At 42.4% G+C, this 21,826-nt stretch overlaps 2 protein-coding genes across 4 annotated transcripts in view; one reads left to right on the forward strand and one right to left on the reverse strand.

The window, feature by feature from the left end:
• The window catches only part of arhgap10 (Rho GTPase activating protein 10), a 79,349-nt gene extending 76,297 nt beyond the window's left edge, over nucleotides 1-3,052 (forward strand). The window contains exon 23 of one of the 2 annotated variants that reach the window (XM_079500164.1): nucleotides 997-3,052. In XM_079500164.1, the coding sequence (XP_079356290.1) occupies nucleotides 997-1,085 (89 nt within the window). In that variant the 3' untranslated portion in view covers nucleotides 1,086-3,052. Of the gene's footprint in view, nucleotides 1-941 lie in introns of both variants that reach the window. The other variant, XM_079500165.1, reaches the window with a different exon arrangement.
• Nucleotides 3,053-8,883: 5,831 nt separating this feature from the next.
• nr3c2 (nuclear receptor subfamily 3, group C, member 2) overlaps nucleotides 8,884-21,826 on the reverse strand; it is a 127,460-nt gene continuing 114,517 nt past the window's right edge. For both annotated transcript variants that reach the window (XM_079499900.1, XM_079499899.1), the window contains 2 exons: nucleotides 15,615-15,772; nucleotides 8,884-13,439 (listed from right to left, as the gene is read on the reverse strand). In XM_079499900.1, coding sequence (XP_079356026.1) covers nucleotides 13,284-13,439; nucleotides 15,615-15,772 — 314 coding nt within the window. In that variant the 3' untranslated portion in view covers nucleotides 8,884-13,283. The remainder of the gene's footprint in view (nucleotides 13,440-15,614; nucleotides 15,773-21,826) is intronic.

Raw genomic sequence — 21,826 nt, forward strand, 5'->3', positions numbered from 1 at the left:
AGAAATGTATTGCATGCCACTAATACCTCTCTGTCCTATTCCTCTCTCTTCACTGTCCTATCAAACTGCTGCGAACATTCCACTGGCGTCCCTTTCCTCTGCTTCAGACATTTCCTCGATCGGAGTGTGCAAATTAAAGTGTGTAAGGTCAAGCAAAAAGGGGACAGTAGGACATTACATGTTTGGATAATTTCCTGCGACTGCTCCTGAGGCAGCTTGAGACTGAAAAACAGACTAGTAATAATTAAGTTTTTGATGTGCGTGGAAGGAACACAAAGTTATTCCAACCAGTTCCTTTCCCCTCCATCAGGCGCCCCAGCTGGCCAGGGGGAGGCAGTTTAGAGACCAGGATTATCCTTGAAGAAGGCAGTTGTGTGCCGAAATGTTGGTTATTTTCTGCGTCCTAAAATAAATTATTGGCACTTTGGCTATGTGTGTGCGGCCACTTTCTTGTCTCTTGAAGACTACCTTTTAGATTATTCTGCCCTGGACCGGCACCCCTATAAGGATTTTGTGTGCGTAGCATCCTCTTGCTCAGAATCATATCCTACCCAAGGCTCCATACGCCTTTTCTCTATTTCTCCTATCTGTCTGGAAGAAAGCATAAAAATGCCAAAGAAATAAATCTTTAAAATGTCTCCCTTGGTAGACTGATAGGCATTAGGCATGTACTGTATCTAGGAAGGGCTTTGAACATGGTTATACAAAAATGTTTTATGCTATCCTTCTTGAGAATTAATTGGGTCTGGGTGAAATGATTGGAAAGCTATCACCTGGATCTGTAATTGTCCAAACGACAAGTTTGAAGATGAAAGATGTGCAACCTGCTAATTGGAGTAGGTCCGTAGCATGCAGTAGGAACATAATTGCCGTGTCCTATTTTGATTTCTATTTATATTCAACATAACACACAGTTGACTTTGAACCTGGTATCCCCCCAGGCCCGCCATCCCTCTAGCCTTGACCCATGCTGACGCACTGTGTCCTGTCCTGCAGTGACTCCATCCCAGGAGCCTGGCTGGCTGTTGGGAGAACTGGAAGGGAAGAGGGGCCTCATCCCTGAGAACTATGTGGAAATGCTGTAGTGTCAACTCTAAAAGAAACTAGAGGCACACAGACGTAAGCCTAATGGGGAGACAACAGAGCCTCAACGATAAAACAATGTGGAGAAACTGTAACCTCTGCTTTGAAAACTGTTTGGATGCTGTGGCCTCGACCTGAACGCTGTGTTGAAATGCTGTGGAGATGCTGTACCCTAAACCCTGAAAACGACACCAGTACCAGTTATCCAAACCTGAAACGGACATTGTAATGTGGAAATGCAATTTTTGTATTATGCATACCGGTAACTATTTTCTTATTGAGAAGAGATCTAAATATGATGTTCCATAGTGTGTGTGTGTGTGTGTGTGTGTGTGTGTGTGTGTGTGTGTGTGTGTGTGTGTGTGTGTGTGTGTGTGTGTGTGTGTGTGTGTGTGTGTGTGTGTGTGTGTGTGTGTGTGTGTGTGTGTGTGTGTGTGTGTGTGTGTGTGTGTGTGTGTGTGTGTGTGTGTGTGTGTGTGTGTGTGTGTGTGTGTGTGAGAATTGGCTTTGATCGGGAATGTAAACGTTCAAATTGCATTTATTTTACGCTATCCACAAGACATTTTACTTTGACAAGGTTCTAGTGTAATGTACAGTATGCTGTAAGCCTTCAAAACCTAAATCCAAAAGGGTGTATAGTATACCATGTTGTAGCATGAGCTAAAGGCCAGCTGTCCATGCTGCCTCACACTCAACATGGTGTCCGTTAACTACAGTAGCAACCACCGATGAACTGCGGAGCAATCCTCGCAGGGCATCGTCTGTCCCAATGCCTCCTTGACACGATGACAATCAATCACCAGACGGTAATCAAAGAGGTATATGTCCAAATCTACTGAATAAGAGGACATCTTGCAAACTGTTTAGGTTTGAACTGCTTTGACAATAGCAAAAAAAGAAATTGAGGGAAATATTTACGGGATACATTTATGGGATATATTTACGTGCCTTAGCCAACGAGACAGTTGAAATGTATATATGTACTCTACGGGTATGTATGAACAAGGCTAAGAGGTGTCATTGCTGTCTGTTGTACAGTAAAAGGCTGCATGTACTGTTATATTGAGTATATGTGGATATTCATCACAAGGCACATCGTTATTTGATGTCAACTTATTGAAGTGGTGCACTCACTGCATGTATTTAGATTATTTTGCATTTTAAAAGCGCACTCATCTGTACTCTTTTGTTTGTTTTATATACCATTATTCGGACATATGGAGATGTACACTCCATTAACTAAATGTTTTTTTTTCTCTTGTCCAGCCTCAGAGCAAGTAGGTTGTGTATTGTGAAACTGCCGTGGGACAGGGACAAAAATAATTGTCATTAAAGGAGAGTTGGTTTAAGGACAAATGCCATTGACAATGACAAATGACATTTTGCAAAATGAGTAAGAGTGGGTTTGTATTCACAATATTTCTTTCTTCAGACAATGCTATGTTTTATGAGAGCAAAGAATTTAAAGATTAATGTGTGAGGGAGGTGGCCTAGTTTTTCTATTACACTACGATTGTCCGAATAAACATTGATACAATCAGTCACGGTTTTATTATCGGAAAGACAACAAAATGCAGTATTTTAAAGTTTTTATGTCACTGCTGTGTATATAATTATTTTCAAACGACTATTGATGCCAAGTATGTTATAAGAAATTAAAATCAACCTTTGGTGGTAAAAAGTTGTGGGAGGTTTCCATTTGAAGCGGTTCTTCAGTCAGTGTGTATAGTGTGTGCACACACGCCACTCGCGGTCACACTGCTGCGCCTGCTGTTGAGCAGAAAGCCATGTTCATTTTTCTAAGAGCTTTAGTGTGGTGCTTTGGCTTTTTGTTTTGAATCGCAACTGCAATAATTTAAGTTGATTTATGAGATTTGTAAAGGGTCTTGGCATCCATTTAATTTTTGTAACATTGTAAATCCTCTTGATCAATGTTAAATAAATAATGGAGTTTTTATTCTTAAGCGTATCGTGCATTCTTCCAGTAAAACTGTTTAAACCAACCCAGTCGAGGGTTGTTTCAAAGAGAATGAGAAGGTCGTTAAAGAAAAAAACTATGTCTTACAGTTTTGGCATTGACAAAAGAAAAAGTCACAAACAATTACTGTCTTAACTCATTTTTGTCTGGCCTCAGAAAGGTTGTTTGTCAATAAGAGAATTGGTTTGTATTTCCCAAAATAGCCCATGACCTATGCCCACCTCGTCTTCTGCCAGTGGACCAAAGAAGATGTGAAGTAATGCGAAACCATTATTTGGGTGGTCCAAAATTGAAATAGTTTATTGCAACAGAAGTGTCTACACAGTCCAGAAACATTTTGTCTTCATGACATGTTGCACCATGTCTAATATTTGCTGAGTCACTCGGGATGCTGTGGAGAGGAGACAGAATCGCTACAGGCAACGTACAACGTCTGAAAAATAATGAGACCCCTCTGTTCAAATGAGGATCCATTCTGCAGCCATTAGGGTTATGGTAAGCCTTCCAACATAATGTAAGTCTTCCTCACTTCATTCCCTCCACCAGACTACCAGCTGCACCAGCCATCAGTGGAAGACGAGTTCTAAAATAAATTAGCACGGAAAAATGGCAGAGATTATAATCACATCTTTACACGCAAACAAACACTCTCCCCCAATCCACAACCTTCCCTAATCCATAACGATGCCCCCCATCTCACACGTGTTAACTCTTGGACTACATCTGTATAATTAACATACTAATGGCCTCCAGGCTCTGCTGGCTTGCACTCGGTTACATAATTACCATGGGACCACCACAGCCACATCTCCAATAATTAATAAGTGAGCCGATGCCCTGTTCTCTAGCACAGTGCTCGTTGCGTACACGCACTCTCACACACACACACACACTGTGCCCAGTCTAAAGATTCTGGCAGCTTGACAAGGGTGGTAGTTTTTGGCGGTGGTGTGTGCATGTGGGTCTGTGCCTCTCCGACGGAGGCAGTGATCGTTACATAATGAAATGAGGCAGAGCTAATGAGACGGGCAAATTATTCTCCACTACCAGACCCCCCTCCACACACACACACACTTTTCCCTCCCCCTTTAGCCTCTCATCAACATCATCCTCTCCTCTCTTTGCCAAAATACTGCTGAATCATAGCGACGTGACATCCAGTCAGTCTGTCTGCCTGGCTGACTCTAAGACGAGAGGATGTCGGTTGGTCGGTCAGTCAGCCTCTCGATTGAGTTCAAGTCTGTTTCCGTTTGTCTCTGTCTCCCTCAGAAACAGTTCAGGTTTTTCTCAACCCCCCCCCCCCCACTGTCCACCTCAAAGCTGTCTGGATTTTTGTCACATCATCTTTCTTATCTCTCCGCTCCTCTTCCCTTTGTCTCTCTTTCACATTCACACACACACACACACACACACTCCCTCGCTTTCTACTGTCTGTCCAATGCCTGATGTATGCTCTGTCGTACGACAGAGCCATGCGCCAAAAACGGCAGATCTACAAGCTCAATGCGTCCCAGCGCAACGTGTTGTGAGATTGTAGATCTGCTATTTTCGGAATGCGAACCTTCGCAGGCCGAAGCATAAATCAAGGCTTAGTGAAAGTGACACGGACGGATATGAAGAGTGATATATGAGTGCAGAATGTCCTGAGGAGGCGACGAGGTGTCATCTCTGTCCTCCTGTCTTCTCTCCCTCATTGTCCTGAGGAGGCGACGAGGTGTCATCTCTGTCCTCCTGGATTCTCTCCCTCATTGTCCCTTCTGTCCTGAGGAGGCGACGAGGTGTCATCTCTGTCCTCCTGTATTCTCTCCCTCATTGTCCCTTCTTCCTTCACCCCCCTTTCCATCCTGCATCTGTCTGCTGTCACCCCATTGTCTCGCTTGCTCGCTCGCCCTGCCACTGCACGACTCCGTCTCTCTCTCCTATTCCCTGAGCTTTTTTAGCTCATTTGTTTATGGAATCACTGGCGATAATAGTGTTGAATCTGTGCTCAGTTACCTGTCCTCCTGGGCCTCATTAGAATATCCCTGGGTGTTGCCTCCTGTCCAGGCCTCTCAAACGTCTGTCTCAAAGCAGGAATTATTATTACGCGTTGGCGTCTTGCCCGGCCTAACCTGGCCTTCATGAAAAGTGGTGGCTGTTCCCACTCTCCATTCACAATGAACACCCACCCACAGTCTCTTTCTCCAAATGATCTACATTGCTGAGCATGTAAGATGCTGCACAGCGGCTGTTGGCACGTATTCATTTGTCAACCTTTTGTCAGGCTTTACAGGACTAGTGCAGTGCCCATTTGGAGCGCGTGCCCCTTCGTGAAAGGCATACCCATTCGGAATGGGTGACTACTTTGCCCAAATCAAGTTGTTGAGAATTGGGGCTGCTTGCAACGTTCCGGAAAACCGCTCAGCCTATATTGATTTCGTGATGCACCCGCCAAATTATTGAGATGAGGACAGTCAGGGGAATAGTGCTCAAGGCATTCACTTTATTTTAGAGATGTTTTGTGTTATTTATTATGTATATACTGTACATATATGTGTATATATATATATATATATTGTGTTGTCAATAATGTGAAGCACCATGACTTTTAAGTGGTGCAACCACTCTCTTACGGAGCTATGTGTGTGGGTGGGTGGCTGGCTGGCTGGGTAGCTGGGTTGGTGCCTGGGTGGGTATGAGCACGAAAACAGCATGGTTGTTTTTAACCACCTGTGCGCAACCTAACACACACAAACACACACGCACATTAACTGTATATATGATGATTTTGGGTGTGCCAGTACAGTGCCAGTACAGTAGAGGGACCCCCACACGGTAACTCTGTCATTTCTCAACCGTTTCGGATGCGGGGCGGCACGCCGGAACCGGCCCGGCCCCCTGGGTGCGCTCCTGGGGGTTTGGATGTTCCGGGGACCCCCACACGGTAACTCTGTCATTTCTCAACCGTTTCGGATGCGGGGCGGCACGCCGGAACCGGCCCGGCCCCCTGGGTGCGCTCCTGGGGGTTTGGATGTTCCGGGGACCCCCACATGGTAACTCTGTCATTTCTCTAGCGTTTCGGACGTGGGGCGGCTCGCCGGAACCGGGCCGGCACCCTGGGTGAGTTCCTGTAGGTCTGGAACTCCCAACACGGACTTGCACCACTCACTTCACACCGGTGTGATTTTTTACATTTGATCAGGGACTTACAAAATAATAATATAACATTTTATTTGTAATCTTGATGATTATGGCATACAGCTCATGAAAATTGTAATCCAGTACCTCAGAATATCTCAAGTCTACCTATTAATTACTTAATTGCTTGAATCTAAAAAATCACATTAATGATGCACGTTTTTGAAAATGAAATGTCATGAAATGTCCTATTCCTTGCATATTCCCTACATGCACATAATATACTTCCACGATATCATAATTTCTTGACATGTGCCGGTATTTTATTAAAAATCACACCCGTGTGAAGTGAGGGGCGCTCTTATCACCATACGTCATCATACATCTCATTCTGGCCAATCACAATTTGCGTCCTCACTTTTCAGTCCTCACTTTTCCGTCTTCACTTTTCTGTCCTCGATTTTTATCCTCGTATACGTAATATGTACTTTGCTCAGCCAATCAAATCATCGCTATGGGGTGCTCAGCCAATCAAATCATCGCTATGGGGTACACAAAACAGACAAAGCTGGGCATAGGAGGGGCTAGCGCCCGTCAAAAATGTATATAATATTGTACTAGTGTGTGGTTGCCTGCTGGAAATCACAGAATAGTAATTGCACCTATTAGGCCTATTTGAATTATCTGTCATGTATGTTAACACTATGTATGTGCTACTACAGTGGGGATTTTCAAGCTGGGTCGACATCTACTGTACATTCACATTACCCCGGTTGCTATGGAGACTTGAAGAATAAACTCTTTTTTTTAAAACCACCTTTCATATGAAGTGAATGCAGCTCAAAGTTCTTTAGGAGCAGCTCGTCGTCTCTGTCGGGTGGAAACCTCACATGTCCAAAACTGTCACATTGCAGCATTCCAATTCAAAAGTAGCAGATCTGCAAGCTCTAAACGCACCACAAGCTTGTGGATCAGTCGACTTTTGGTGCTTTTGTGTGACACTGTAGAATGATCAAGTTGAGCGTTAATTTGCGAAAATACTAAAAAAGTTTTTTGCCCGACAGCAACGATTATGATAGATGCAAGAGGACAAAATAAAAAACAAACTGCACTGCTGCTGCAGCTTCCATCTGTCCCTGAAGAGGAATTGTTTAGGACTGAGTCATTAATACACTTTTGTTCTGCAACATACAAGTGGTATATGCTGTAAGCAGGAAAATTGCAAGGAGGAGAGTTTCTACAGTGCACTGTATGTCACTGTATAGAATTGTAATGCTGTGTAATTGCAGGATAACGGCAGTACTGTAGGGACAGCCACACTGGCTATCACTGCATGCAGCACTTTCACCGAATAGATGAATGTAGGAATGGTGACTTCGGCAATGGCTACCACTCTATACAGTGCCAATACAAGGTATGCAGGAGTCAGGACAAAGGCGTAAAGCAAGTCTCCCACCACTGTACATGTACATACAGTGTGCAGTATTTGTAGGCCAAATGCATGAAAAGGGAGACGTATTCAATACCACTGTGCTTATGTATCGTGGTTGTATGTTTTCATTTTCTATTTTCCCAGAGCCTCTGGCTGTGTGCCAGCTGTCCTCTGCCTCCCATGGCGCAGTGTCCTTCAGCCGTGGAAAATAGGTCTGTGCCATGACTCAGCTTACATCATAGTTGGTGTTTCAGTTGCACCCGGTAGACCCGCTTCAGCAAATAGGACAACATAACTCTGTTTCACCAAGGTCTCGACTCTCAGGGTTTCCCAGAAAAACAAAACAAATAGCAAAAGACGCCAAATAAAGAATGCAGGGTGTTAAACAAAGATAAGACTCCAGTGTTTTTGTTTTCTTTCTTTCTTTTTCTCCTTGTCTCTCCTAGTCTGTGACAGATCAAACTCATATTTGATCTGTCACTGATTTTAATCATGGTAATACTGTGTTGGTGTGGGTGAAAACAAAACGAGACAAATAAAGAAAAACAAGGCTCGGAGAGGCTGGGGGAGAGTGAGAGAAAGGGAGAGAGAGCTCAGAAAAGTGGGCCATGGAAGGAGCCATGTGCACGGGCACAGCCGTGATATCAGCCTGATCCAATAGATGCCGTTTATCTGGCTCGACTACACAGCACGAGCTATTGGAAATCTGGGGGTGATTTGGAGACGGCTGTGAATTTTGAGTGAGAGAGAGAGAGAGAGAGAGATGTAGAGAGAGCGCAAAAAAAGTAATGCTGTCTGTGTTGCAGTCTGGCGAATCAGGCGTGTTTTCAGATTCAGCCCCTTAATGAGGTTAATGGCGAGGTTCTCGCTGTCTGTCTGTCTGTCTCTGTCTGTCTCTCTCTCTAGGCACAAGGGGAAGTGTTGCACTGTAAAAGTCTCACTCTCACTGACACCTCTCTCATTCTCGTCCTCTCTCCCCATATTTCTGTTTTTCCTTACCCCTTTTCAGTTTTGCATTCAATTTTGTCTTTCTCTTAGATTTTCCATTCTCTCTCAATTGCTTTTCTTTCTCATGTTGTCTTCCTTTCTAGTACTTTTTTGTTATGCACGATGCACATTTCCCCCCCACTACAACATACACCAACTACATACAGCTTCCCTCCTTTTTTTCCCGTTTTTTGGACCCCCATCCTCTGTCTCTCTCTCTCTCTCTGTCTCTCTCAAGGCTAGACACATACACAAATATGTAAATAAGTCAATAACACCACCTCAGTTTATTTAACGGTTTTATTAGAACCTTGCAATAGTTTTGCAAACACAGGTATGGCAATATCTGCATCCAGATGTACAGGTTGTAGTAACTAACTCCAAAGTCTTCTTTTATTATTCATTTATGCTGAAGTATATCGTGTATGTACTGTGAAGAGTTGCTCAGAAATATTGTACAAAGCGTTTTGAGTAAAAAGTTCATTTTTTGGGATTTTTTATTTATTTATCTTTTCTTCAAAAAAACGTCATCTATTAAGAAGAGCTGTTCTGCCAAGGCTGTGAAGATATGGCTTCTTAAGATGAATTTATACTCCGTAGTACAATGGTGTCGCGAAAATAACTCATCTACAGGCCAACAATGCATCTGGCTGTTGATCAGTTATTTTTGGCAAGTGACACTGACATGCAATGGAGTATAAATTAAGCCTTAGTTTCTCTCTACACCCAGTTTCATCTTCACAAACACAAAATGGCAAAGACACTGGCTCCATCCTCTATAGTGTTCTCAGTGAAACAACAACAGCGAAAAGTACAACAGACAACTGAATCATTCATGCCCAAATATACAGGGTCGGTTTGAATGGGGGACGACTTAAACAATGGTTGAGACACGAATATGGGAAAGTGCTGTACTGCGTATATGGGTATTGGGTATTCATTTATTACACTAAATTGCTTAGTAATAATAATAATAATAATTAAAAAAAACAGTATTGTAGGGTTAGTAGTTTTGTTATGATTAAAATAAATGTACAGTAGACCCAGTATGTTATCAGAGCCTCACTGGTGACTTGCTGTAAGCGCATCATTTCAGTTCTGTGTATTTTCACATGACATCTTTGGGTCCACCATGTTGGTGTCATTAATGGCCAGACATATAACTCATCTTTGAGTGCAGTTTTCTCAGGACGACGACAGACCAGTTAATTAACGTCCTGAATGGATGACTTCTCTAGATGCTTTCAGCATCAATAGTGTCTGTGACTGTGTGGTGTATGTTTGTGTATATTTTTAAATGGTGGTACAGACGGGGAAACACCTCATGAATCCAACACGTATACCAATACACCATTCTATGTGAACATTTTTACAAAATAAGTGCATTTTGTCAATCTTTTCAGTTGAGTCACATGAAAAACAATGCACAAAACAAGAAAAACAAAAGTGAACACGTAAATCAAATAATATTTAAAAAGACGATCTTTCTTTCAAACATTCAGGTAGTAAGTTCCACAAGTCTCCCATCTCACAAACATCGTTTGGTACATTCATGACTCCAGCCTTAAATCCTCTTAACTCCATTCAATACACACGTGCACGCGTGTGCACACACACACACACGCACACGCACAAACACACACACAACAATGGCGAATGGGGAAAACGCACAAATTAGCAAATATTCGGGATAACAGGATGGTTTAAGTAGAAATGTCTTTCTTATACTATATTCAACATAAAGACTCGCTGTGTTATTTACAATATATATATATGTATATATATATATATATATATTTATATACTGTAAAATTGTAAATCAGGTGAGATAAAAAGGCACAAGTTTCCCTTCTTTTAAATACAATGTAAACATCTCATCAAAAAGCATGCATTTAACATTTTTCATTTTACAAAAAGGATATTGTTTTAGACAAAGTACTTAAATATTGTTTTCCAGCAAAATATAATTCTCTCAAAAATACTTTCCCATTCGTCCTATGAACCATTTAACATTGTTATTTTTCCCCCCTAAAAGAAAAGGAGGCTGGGAGGGCTACAAAGGGGGGGAACAAGAACAAATAAAGCAGGAGTTAATCTTCAGGGTCCTTCAATGTTTTTTAACAATAATTCACAATAGGGGGCTGAAAGATGAGTCGTTCTAACCACGGTACCAAAGCCAGGATCCTGCCTTTTCAACATTTACACTTTACATAAACATCAACACAGCACAGAGCTCCTCCCCTACACAAACGCACTTTACATATCAAAAGGGACAATTAATTCTAGCTGCACTGATGCCTTATTTCACATTGCGTCCTTGTGCAAATCTAAATGTGGCAATAGGTTATGCCTAATCCTATAACATAAATGCATAAAAACATTGCAAAAAGAGAGAGGGAAAAAAAGCTGTTAATTTATGCACATGCTTTCCAGGAAGGAAAAACAAAACCCACAAACATAAACAAATGCACAAACATAAGTCTACACACATGCACATGGCCATACTACACACACTCATACAGGCACGCCAAAAAAAAGTACACAATCACACCCCCGCATTGTATTCCCTCTCCAAAGGCGCAGTCACATTTCAGTAGCATCATCCAGTGGGGTGTGAAACAAGATAAAACATGGTCCAGATGACAAGGTCTGCCATACGTCTAGTAGCAGTAGTAGTAATAATAGTAGTAGTAGAAGTAATAAGAATAGTTGGCCCAAAGAGAAAAGAAATGAGAAACACAAAAAAGCAGGACAAGGTGACCAAAACAATGCAATATTCAGTTCTCTTTTATCAAGTGTTCCACCAACATGTACCTAAAAAAACAAAAACAAAAAAGAAAACATTTATTTTTCTGTACAAACGGCTGAGTAGGATGTGACTTTAAAGCGGGTTAATACCTGTACATGTTTGCCTGGATTTTGATACATTTTGCTGTGAATTAAGCACTGCAAAGACTAATGCTCCCTTTTTCAGATTATATCAACATTAGAGTACTGTGTGTCCATATTGTGTAATGTTATGGACAGTTAACTTGCTAGGTTGCTGTACATGTTAAGTAGCTCTCTTTTCGCCTTGTAGAAAAAAGAAGCACCGTAATGTAAAATGTCTGGCTTGCCAAAAAACTAAACCTTTACAACACACTTGTATGTATAAAAAATGCTTTTATTATTTCCGGGAACAAGTAAGATACGTTTTGGTTCACAAAGGGCTGGTTTTGCTTCGTTGTGAGAAAAGATGGACAACTGGAGGTTCCACAAATAACACCGACTAACTATGGACGCACCTTAGTCAATTCCATTACCAGCAGAAACACCACAATCCTTTTTCTTTCAGTGAACGACAGGTGGACTCTGCTCTCCTGTTCTCCAGCGGTCTTCCAGGACACTTTGAGACAGAGATAACCATTCAACAATGTTGTGTCAAAACTCCACCATGAGAACCTAAAAGGGTGACGTCTCTCCATGACATGAGCTTTTCCCACGCGCACTGTACTTTCATCACACAATAGAAACACTATTATTTCAAAAAACAACTTTTAAATTCTGAAGTTTTGCATATTTTAGTCTTGATTGTTTTACAACTTCTATTTTTGTCATTTCTTTTGTATAAAAATGGATTATGTGAGTGTTATTGGTGGGTGTCGTGTGCACACCCGGCTAAGATTCAAAGTTGGGTTTTGTTACATTTATGTTGGTGTTGTTTACATTATGCCACTATTTAGCTTGTAATAGCCCTTGGAATATAATTCAACTAGACCGTTCTCCACACAGAGAGCCGAGAGGTTCTGTCAAGAAAATGGTATACCATCTACAGTAATGAATTCTGTTGCTGTGGTCTTATAGTATGTCAGTAGACTGCGAAGCAAAAAGAAACCCTACTGGTATTGGCATAATTTATTTTTGAATATAGATTCATAGTGCTATTATTTGTGAGAGACTGCATAAGCCACAGTTAATGATTGCAAGTTTTTCATTTCTTTTTTTGTCAAGGAACTGCAGGAGGTTTTGCGTGTCTGCCTCTAGTGCATATGGAGTGCATCTGTGCGTTTTTGTGTGACTGCATGTGGACAGCATGTGTTTTCAGTGAGAAATATTCCCCTGTGTGTGTGTGTGTGTGTGTGTGTGTGTGTGTGTGTGTGTGTGTGTGTGTGTGTGTGTGTGTGTGTGTGTGTGTGTGTGTGTGTGTGTGTGTGTGTGTGTGTGTGTGTGTGTGTGTGTGTGTGTGTGTGTTTGCGTGCGTGAGTGTGCTAGGTGAATGTGTCTATTAGCGCATCCTAAGAAATGTATGGCTTTGTCTCCATCATCAAACACTGTCATCGTCTTTTGGGCGGGGTGGGGGGGTTAAAGGGGGGGATTTGGGCGGGGCCAGGGCTTAGGGACGCTTTGTCACATTTCTAGTCACATCTCTTCCTTCTCAGTGTTTTTCTTTTCCACGCACAAGGCTCCGTCATTTGACCTCCTCTTCGCTGGTCTGGGACCAGTCCACGGTGACCGCAGAGTCAAGTGTCCTCCTGTGCAAGCACGTCACTTCCTCCACCCGACTCGGAGAAGCCGGGGTGGTGGCTTCATGGGCCAACGGGTGTAGGCTGCAGGGTAAGGCCTTCCTCCTCCAACATGTCTTCCTCCTGCCTGTGTCCTTCCAGTTCATTTAATGTGGTTTCTTCAGTCACTCAGTCTTTCTGTCAGTCACTTCTTGTGGAAGTAGAGTATCTGGGTAAGGCCGGACTCCACCTTTGGTATCTGGTCACTGATTATCTCCACCAGCATGTCAGGGAACTCCACCTTCAGCGCCCGAGACTCCCGGAAGGTGTAGAAGCAGAAGTCCAGTAGATTGCCCACCAGCTGGATAGGATATATGCGCGCGCACACACACACACACACACACACACACACACACACACACACACACACACACACACACACACACACACACACACACACACACACACACACACACACACACACACACACACACACACACACAGCTTCATTAACGCGCAGTCGAATTCAAATAATACTGGATACTCCCCTGATACTATTGGCCAATTGAGTTTTGTGCAGGATTACATTAATTAAAAACATGCTAATCTTTAGCTGGATTGTTTACAGCCTAGAGTGCCATATGGCACTGACAATGGTCTTGTGACCGAAACCTACCACTTTGAGCCCTTTAGCACGCGGTTGAGCATGTTAGAAAGAAAGCATTGTTTTAATTCTCTAGTCTCTGTGATGTGCGAGTCCTTCACCACTTCCTTAGTTAGTTTTTGAGACCATCGCACTTGTAATCAATCTTATACTAAGGATAAAGAAAGGCAAATCTTTTCCATTAATATAGTGGCAAAGGTTTTGGTGAATATTAAGTATTTCCGGTCATTTGGTGGGGGTCTGGGGGCCACGCATTGTAAATTCATTCAATTTTGACCACTGTCACATGGAACTATTGACAGAGGGGTCAAAGTTGAACGAAGGTTGCTCTATATGGTAGAAATAGGTCAACAGTACAAATTACCCTAGTTGTGTGGATTACTTTATTTTTAATGCGTGGCCCCCAGTGCCACCCACCAAATGCCCGGAACTACTTAATATTCACCAAAACCAGACCAGAACTCCCACCATGTGAGTGATGGGACCCAGGCAATCAATTAATACTTTTGCAACCACTATATAAATGGCAAGTAAGTATTTCCTACAGCTTAAAAGTCCAAAAATCTGAATTAACCCTTTAAATTAAGACCCAGAAATGAATGAAATAAGTTAAACAAAATGCACAGTGTACACCTTAATTGGAACAAATTATACTGTAATGGCAACTTACAGTAGCACTTTACTGAGTGTAATGCTGCTGCTTACAGGCTTTATTGTTTTAATGCACTGCTTTCAACTCATGGGAAAGCTGCTCCTGATATTTGATCATGCCTGATTTATACTTGGTTGCACGCCGTGTCGTGCACTGAAATTAGCCGATCTACAAGCTCACAAAGCATGGACTGAAGCTCACAGATCAGCTATTTTCAGTGTGCCACACAACACGGAACCACATATAAATCAAGATGATGATGTATTTAATGCCCACTCAGCCACTTTCACAATCACAACTAGACTCTAGTTGGTTGGTGGTAATTTACTGGTTAGTGTAATTAAACATATTATATAATTCTACAGATAAAAGTAACACTAACAAAATGATGGACAGCCTCTTTGTTTCCATTTGGGACCTGACCCCATGATAATTGTTTTTCGGTAAACCACTTGGGGGCGCCACTGGTACTTCAGTAGCCCTTACCTTCTGTGAAGAGGTGTCCATTTGCATTAACCTCATTCAGTCAATCATTAAGAAGCACACTGAAGCCAGCTCATTGGCCAGTCTCTGAACCCAGTCTCTTTCCTCTTTGGGATTTGAAGTGAGGCGTCATATCATCACATGAATAAAGAATGATCAGCCTGGTTTTGGTGTGTGCATGATGTTACTTAGAGTGAGCCCTGTGCACCAGTCCAGTTGACAACACGCTGCCATTGATTTTCTTCTGTTCCATTGACCATTAAAGGCTGGTCGCTGACTATTCCAAAGTAGCCCTGCCCACCCCCTGAGGGACAGGCTGGATTGGAATGCAATAATTCCTAATTCCCCCGGCCAGAGTGTGACTGACCCACTAAAAGTAAACGCCTTAGCCCAATACACCAATTGCACCATGCATTGGATGCTGTGGCTGTAATACTCCAATATGTTTCCAAATTATCGGGACACTTCTTCCACCCTCCCCCTACTGTGTGTGTGTGTGTGTGTGTGTGTGTGTGTGTGTGTGTGTGTGTGTGTGTGTGTGTGTGTGTGTGTGTGTGTGTGTGTGTGTGTGTGTGTGTGTGTGTGTGTGTGTGTGTGTGTGTGTGTGTGTGTGTGTGTGCAGGCTGCTAAAGACATCAACACATTGCCAGTGTGGAAGTGTGTACATGTATTTCTGCACTGCAGGGCACTTGGCATGCAGCAGCAGGCTTGAAGCGGAGTGGTGCTGGGGTACTTACATCATGCATGGCATCCAGTAGCTTGGTTAGCTGGAAGAAGCGCTGCCAGGTCTGGCCAGAGTTGTTGGTAGCTTTGCCCACTGAGCGCCTGAGCTCCTTGATGTAGTTCACCCTCATCTCCTCGAACGCTGCCTGGTTCTTCAGACCATCTTTGGGGACTGGAGGTGGGAGTGAGAAGGCACGAGGACCTCAGTCATAACCCGGTCTTAAAGTGTAGCATGTTAGCACAGAGTGAAATCTGGAGTGTTCATTCAACTCACTAAAACACTCTGGTCCAGACTTTTCACCATACTAATACTAAATTGACTGGGGTCGGCTATGTACTTGGTCTGCTCTTTTCCGCCTGTACGCCAAATATCTTCGCCGAAAATAGCCTCTGTAAACTTGAGTTGTAAGCTACAGTAGATCTTCTATCTTTGGCTTCTGTTCCCTGCCAAATAGGTATGCTAGGGTTCAAGTGGTTCATGTGTATTTACTGTGAAGCACACCAGAGTGACTCAGAGGGATTGGAATTCACAAGGGAAATAAATAAGCAACAGCCATAACCTATATGAGTGCCATCAACTGAAAGTAAATGGCCACTACTTTGATGACATCCACATCATTCATACGTAGGCATTTTAATATAGGTATCCTGGATAGTCCAACACATCATCATAGCATGCACATAATGTCTGTTATCTAGGCCTAATGGTAGTAAAACTAATTGCAATTCATATGGAAAAGGTCAGGGCCACTTAGCAATATGAAGCACATTTATTATCATAATTGAACATAACCTTCTTGGCCGTTGGACATGATTGGCAGGCATTTGCCCAATGCTATGAAATAATTAAATTCTGTCTTACACCCCCCCGCCCACACACACACACACACGCACGCGCGCACACACACACACACACACACACACACACACACACACACACACACACACACACACACACACACACACACACACACACACACACACACACACACACACACAGAAAGAAAAATATTGTTGCATTGCAGGATATTGTTGGTCCTTGTGGTCACTTATAAATTGTATGCTCCAACACAATTTGACTTACTTTGGACAGCTTGTCTAAAGTTTGACCGAAGCCTAACTGCCAACTCGTTAGAAACTATTACAGTGGTAGCCATCGGAGTCTCCTCCTGTACAGTATCTTTCCTGCATCATCTGTACTTAGGACAATTTATTTCTGGAATGTTACAAAATAGCATTAAATTCTCAACTCTCAACCAACTAGTTAACAGGCCCTTCCTTGCATTTTTCACCAGCTAAAAATAGACAGAAACCTGACTTTTCCTGAATTCTCTCTTGGGGACAGTGAACAAGTGCAGCATTAATTCAGCTTCCATGCAGTAAAAAATGGTACCTTTGCAATTCTACAACGGCTACATACTGTACTGTACAGTATGTACACTACACCGTACTGTACATACATACATGCACGATGATCAGTTGTTGTGCTCATGTGTATTGTATTGGAGAATGGACAGCTTTAAGCTTTTTTCAAATTTTAAGTTAAAGTTAAATCTCTATATTCCAATGATAATGATCACTAAGCCCTGTCAGTAACGGGGCTCACCATGTCTCTATGTATTTTTCAAGATGGGATACCAGTTTTATCCAAAACCTATCAGCTTAAATTGTATAGTGCTCCATTTAATTCCTTTGTGTTACCATGTCCAATTCCACTTGTTTATCCTATATCCTGTGTGAGTTGTCTTTCTCCTGATTGGATCAAATTGGTATCATGACCTGAAAATGTTTTTTTTTGTTCACTAAAGAGCTGAAGAGACGGGGACTGAACACATTAGAATATCGACCTATACCTAGTTAACTTATTTTAACAAACAAATGTACTGTATAACACCCCCGTTAACTATAGGGCAGCAATATTCTTCATATACAGTACAGTACATCTTGTGTATAAATCCAGCATCTAATGTTTTGCCATTTTGCAATTGGCCACATTCCATTGATTCAACATGAGTTTTTTAATAAACATTATTATTATTATTACCCTTATTATTTTTTATTATTATTATTATTATCATTATTATCATTATCATTATCATTATCATTATCATTATCATTATCATTATCATTATTAAATAGAAAACACCCATTGCCAAGTGTGTAACACTCTTATTTGACTGTGATGTATTTGTGTGAAACAAGAAAGTAACTCACTTTTGCTTGTACGTGCAAGCAGCTTTCCACATTTAAGTAGAATTTCTAATTATGTTTGATACTGAATTGGATTTACAGCTGATACATTGGAATGAGGCCATTGTCAAATACAGTATTACCAAACTTTACATCATATCACCCTGTCTGCTGTCTACAACCATAATTCCATAATGTCATCAGAGGTGCTGAAGTATTTATTTTTTATCCATTACAGTTTTAATTTGAAGGGGACAGGATTGATAAATGATAAGGTAACAACTAGAGGAGGCGTGCGCGTGCGCGTGTGTGCGTGCGCGTGTGTGCGTGCGTGTGAGTCTCTTTCTCTCTCTGTCTTTCCATCACTTTATCTATAAATCTATCTCCCTGATTCTCCCACTTACCAACACTCTGTTTAACAGTCTCTCCTCTCTCGTTGTTACCCTATACATCTAAATATTTCAAATTCACTTTAATTGTCTTTCTCGCCTCTGTTTTTTCTCTCTCAATCTCTCTTCCCTCTTGCCCCCCCCCCCCCCCCCCCCCCCCCCCCCCTCTCTCTCTCTCTCTCTCTCTCTCTCTCTCTCTCTCTCTCTCTCTCGTAGAGGACAAAGTCACAGATATGGACGTCTGCCAGAGTCTTTTAATATGACATTCAACCCACTGGCTGACTGATTAAGAAGCACCTCGCCTCTCAGAGAGAGCGTCCCTGAGAACTGGCTTCAGGCAACGCCTTCTATTACCCTTCAGCAGCGGCCCAGACCTCCAGCAACAGTAATGATGCGCTCTGCTGATCAGACAAATGTGAATATAAATATAGTTTTTCATGCTGAGAAGATGCTCACGAAAACACAGATCCCCCGTAAATAATGTGCTGTTATGACACAAAGGCGCTCTTCAGGGAGCCTCCGGGATAGCTTTCAAACCACAGGGATTTAAGCGTCATTGTATTCGATCATGAGAGGCTTTAAGCTGCCAATAGCATGTAGTTATCACAGATACAAAGAGACCTAATGGCCCTCACCAGTGGCTCTGGGGGACAGATTCATGTGTGGTCACATGTTGGTTGACATGTTCGTGATAACCAACTACTTGTCATCCAGTTTCATGACCAGCTTTGAAATGAAGTGCGAAACGTTTAAACGTAAATCGCTCTCGGTCGAGTTAATTACAAGTTTTTTTTAGTTTTTAGTTTTTGCTGCTATAGTTGAAATACCGTCGTTTACAGGGTACAGATATGTTCTCCTGAATGCAGTAGCTAAGACGCCTTAGATAAGTCAGTTGAAACTGGAGGCGATGTTCGTGAACATCAACTGAAAGGACCTGTTTGTGTTTGGCACTCGCAGAATGCGTCGCCACAGGGCAAAAGCCTACAACTTTTACAAAACACATCATTGTAGGTCAACTACTGTTTGTCTCTCTACTGTACCCTTCTCTCTTTCTCTCTCTCGTGGTCTCTTTTTCGCCATCTCTTTGCATTCTTCTTGATTCCCTCAAAAGCACACGTCACATGGCGGTGTGAGGGCGAGAAACACAACATCACAACTGTACACTATGTCCCAAACACCAAATCAACAAACATTATGCATAAATAGGAAAGGAGATTGGACGGACGACGGGGGCAGGATTCTGCCATTCGGTCAACATGGCAGGGACGTGTTAAAACCCAGGGCCACATTTGGACCTTTTGTTTTCTGCCCCACTGACCCACATATTCCCCCATGGTTGGAAACCGGTCTGGCATTTAGCGGGCGCGACGCCGCACCCAGGGCCACAAAGTGGGACATTTACTCTGCTGTAATTGGCGTTGAAAAGGAGGGGATTTGCAAGGTACAAAGGCTTGTCAACTGGGTCGTATTTCTCACGTGTCTTTTTGAGTGCAGCTGGGTTGGTTATGTGAACCGCAAAGGCCCGGGAGCTGCTCATCTCGTCCTGTCATTTCTCTACCACGTATGGCAGTAATAAGACATGCATAACTCACACAGGCATACAGAATGCCATTGTGAAACGTGTTCCCTGTTCCGCATGTGCAACGCTTCGAGACCTGCCGTTTGCTACCGCGGGGCTGCCAGCAAATAGCTGACTGACAGCTTGTCCGTCTCGCATACTGTGATTTAGTACATGATACTGTTTATGAAGGAAGCCTGCAATCATCCCTGAGTACATGTACAATTAAACACCTGGAGGCGCAAAGCCTACATGCACCAACATTTATTGTTTTGTGTCTCTGCCTTCTTGGGAAATTGCCATCTATGTAGGCCAGTTTTGACTTTTGACCAGGACCTTAATTGCAACCTTCACCATTCCCCTTTTCAACCCCAAAAATCTCTTTTAGATCTGCATTTTGCTGTAATCAATTTATTCTAATCAAGTTAGATTAGTTTCTCCTTGCGATCTTTTATCTTTAAGCATACAAATAAACACAAATAACTTTTTGATAGACAAAATATTATATTTAAGAATAGTAAAGATCTTTTACATATATATTAAATATTTTTATTTAACCAATTTTCGGGCCTGTTTAGAACTCTAGTTTTCGCCGTCTGCCAGGCACAGCTCCACTAATAACTTTGGAGAAGGCTCGTCTAGAGTTTGACATTTGAATGGACAGGTATAAGACAAAAGGGAGACATCGAAGAGGAAGGATGGATGGGGAAGGATCAACACATGGAATGTCAGAACAGGTTCTGAAATATATCCATATATGCAAATCTAAGGGTTTGAAGTTTGAGGTCAGATGTAGAGTTGCTGGCCAATAGTGATGACATCAGAGATTTCCATATATGGGCTTAACTGCGACAGCAGGTCACATTTACAATGACATCAGGGTCTCCACATCTCCATCCCTGATGATGTCACGAGACCTGGGCACCATATATGCTACCCGACACACTAACTGACTCGAAATGCTTGATTCCATAGTTAACTGCGACGTTCGGTCACCAAAACATATTGAACATAAAATGTTTAAATACAGTCAAGGAGGGAAAGAAAGAACAGAATTGTGTGATCATTAAGAGTTTAAGTCCAAATTTTATTCCGACCCCTCCACGAAAAGGCCTAGTTGTCCTGACCCCTTATCCATCATTTATACATTACGGATAATTAGTGTGGACTTAAACTGTTATTCGTCTATAGAACGTCGCAGTCCTCCATTCATTTTCATTTTCTCCATAGGCTTTTCAAAAAGTATTTATTTAAAGACGTTTACGCCACAGACAAAGCCAACTTGAGTTGTGACAAATCATGACAACATTTTGAAGAAAAACAACAACAAAAGTGTTGTAACCTGCCGTTTTCTTCTTCTTTCTAATTATTTTTTGTCTTTAAATAAATACTTTTTGAAATGTCTCTGAGGAAAATGAACGGGGAATCATTTCCTGGGCCCTGGTAGGGGGCGGGACTGCGACGCTCTATAGTACTTTAGTGACCATATAAAATCCACCCCAGGGCCGCATTTGGCCCGCGTGCCGCACTTGCTGACACAGCTGACATAAGGGATCTCCATTCCTGATGATGTCACGTGATGTCACGAGGCATGACCAATCATATATGTCATGCCTGGGGTGACCAACCAAACAACTGACTGACTGACGTTCCCGTCATGCTCGATTTCATAGTAAATGCGACCTTGCGGTCGCAAATAATTTGTATACAATCATGTAATTGGGAGATCTAAAGGTCAAAGGTCCTTTGATGAATGACTGTGAGCTTCAGCTCTTGACCGTTTCCCATGACCCTCTACCATATTGTCGCATTTCGTGGAAAGCGACAGCACAGAACTGCCAGAAAGTGGTGGAAGAAAAAAAGACGGTAGAAAAACAATAGGGGCCTTCGTCCCTTCAGGCTTGGCCCCTAAAAATAGCAGATCCACAAGCTCAAAATGTGTCGCGATATACGACACATTTTGAGCTTGTGGATCTGCTCTGTTTCGATACTTGTGTGTAACATTGTAGTATGTGACCATGTGACCATGTGACCATGTGACCATGTGACCATGTGACCATGTGACCATGCAGGTCATTCATTTACAAAC

Source organism: Electrona antarctica (genome assembly GCF_951216825.1).
Source record: "Electrona antarctica genome assembly, chromosome: 4".
NCBI classification, from domain to species: Eukaryota; Metazoa; Chordata; class Actinopteri; order Myctophiformes; family Myctophidae; genus Electrona; species Electrona antarctica.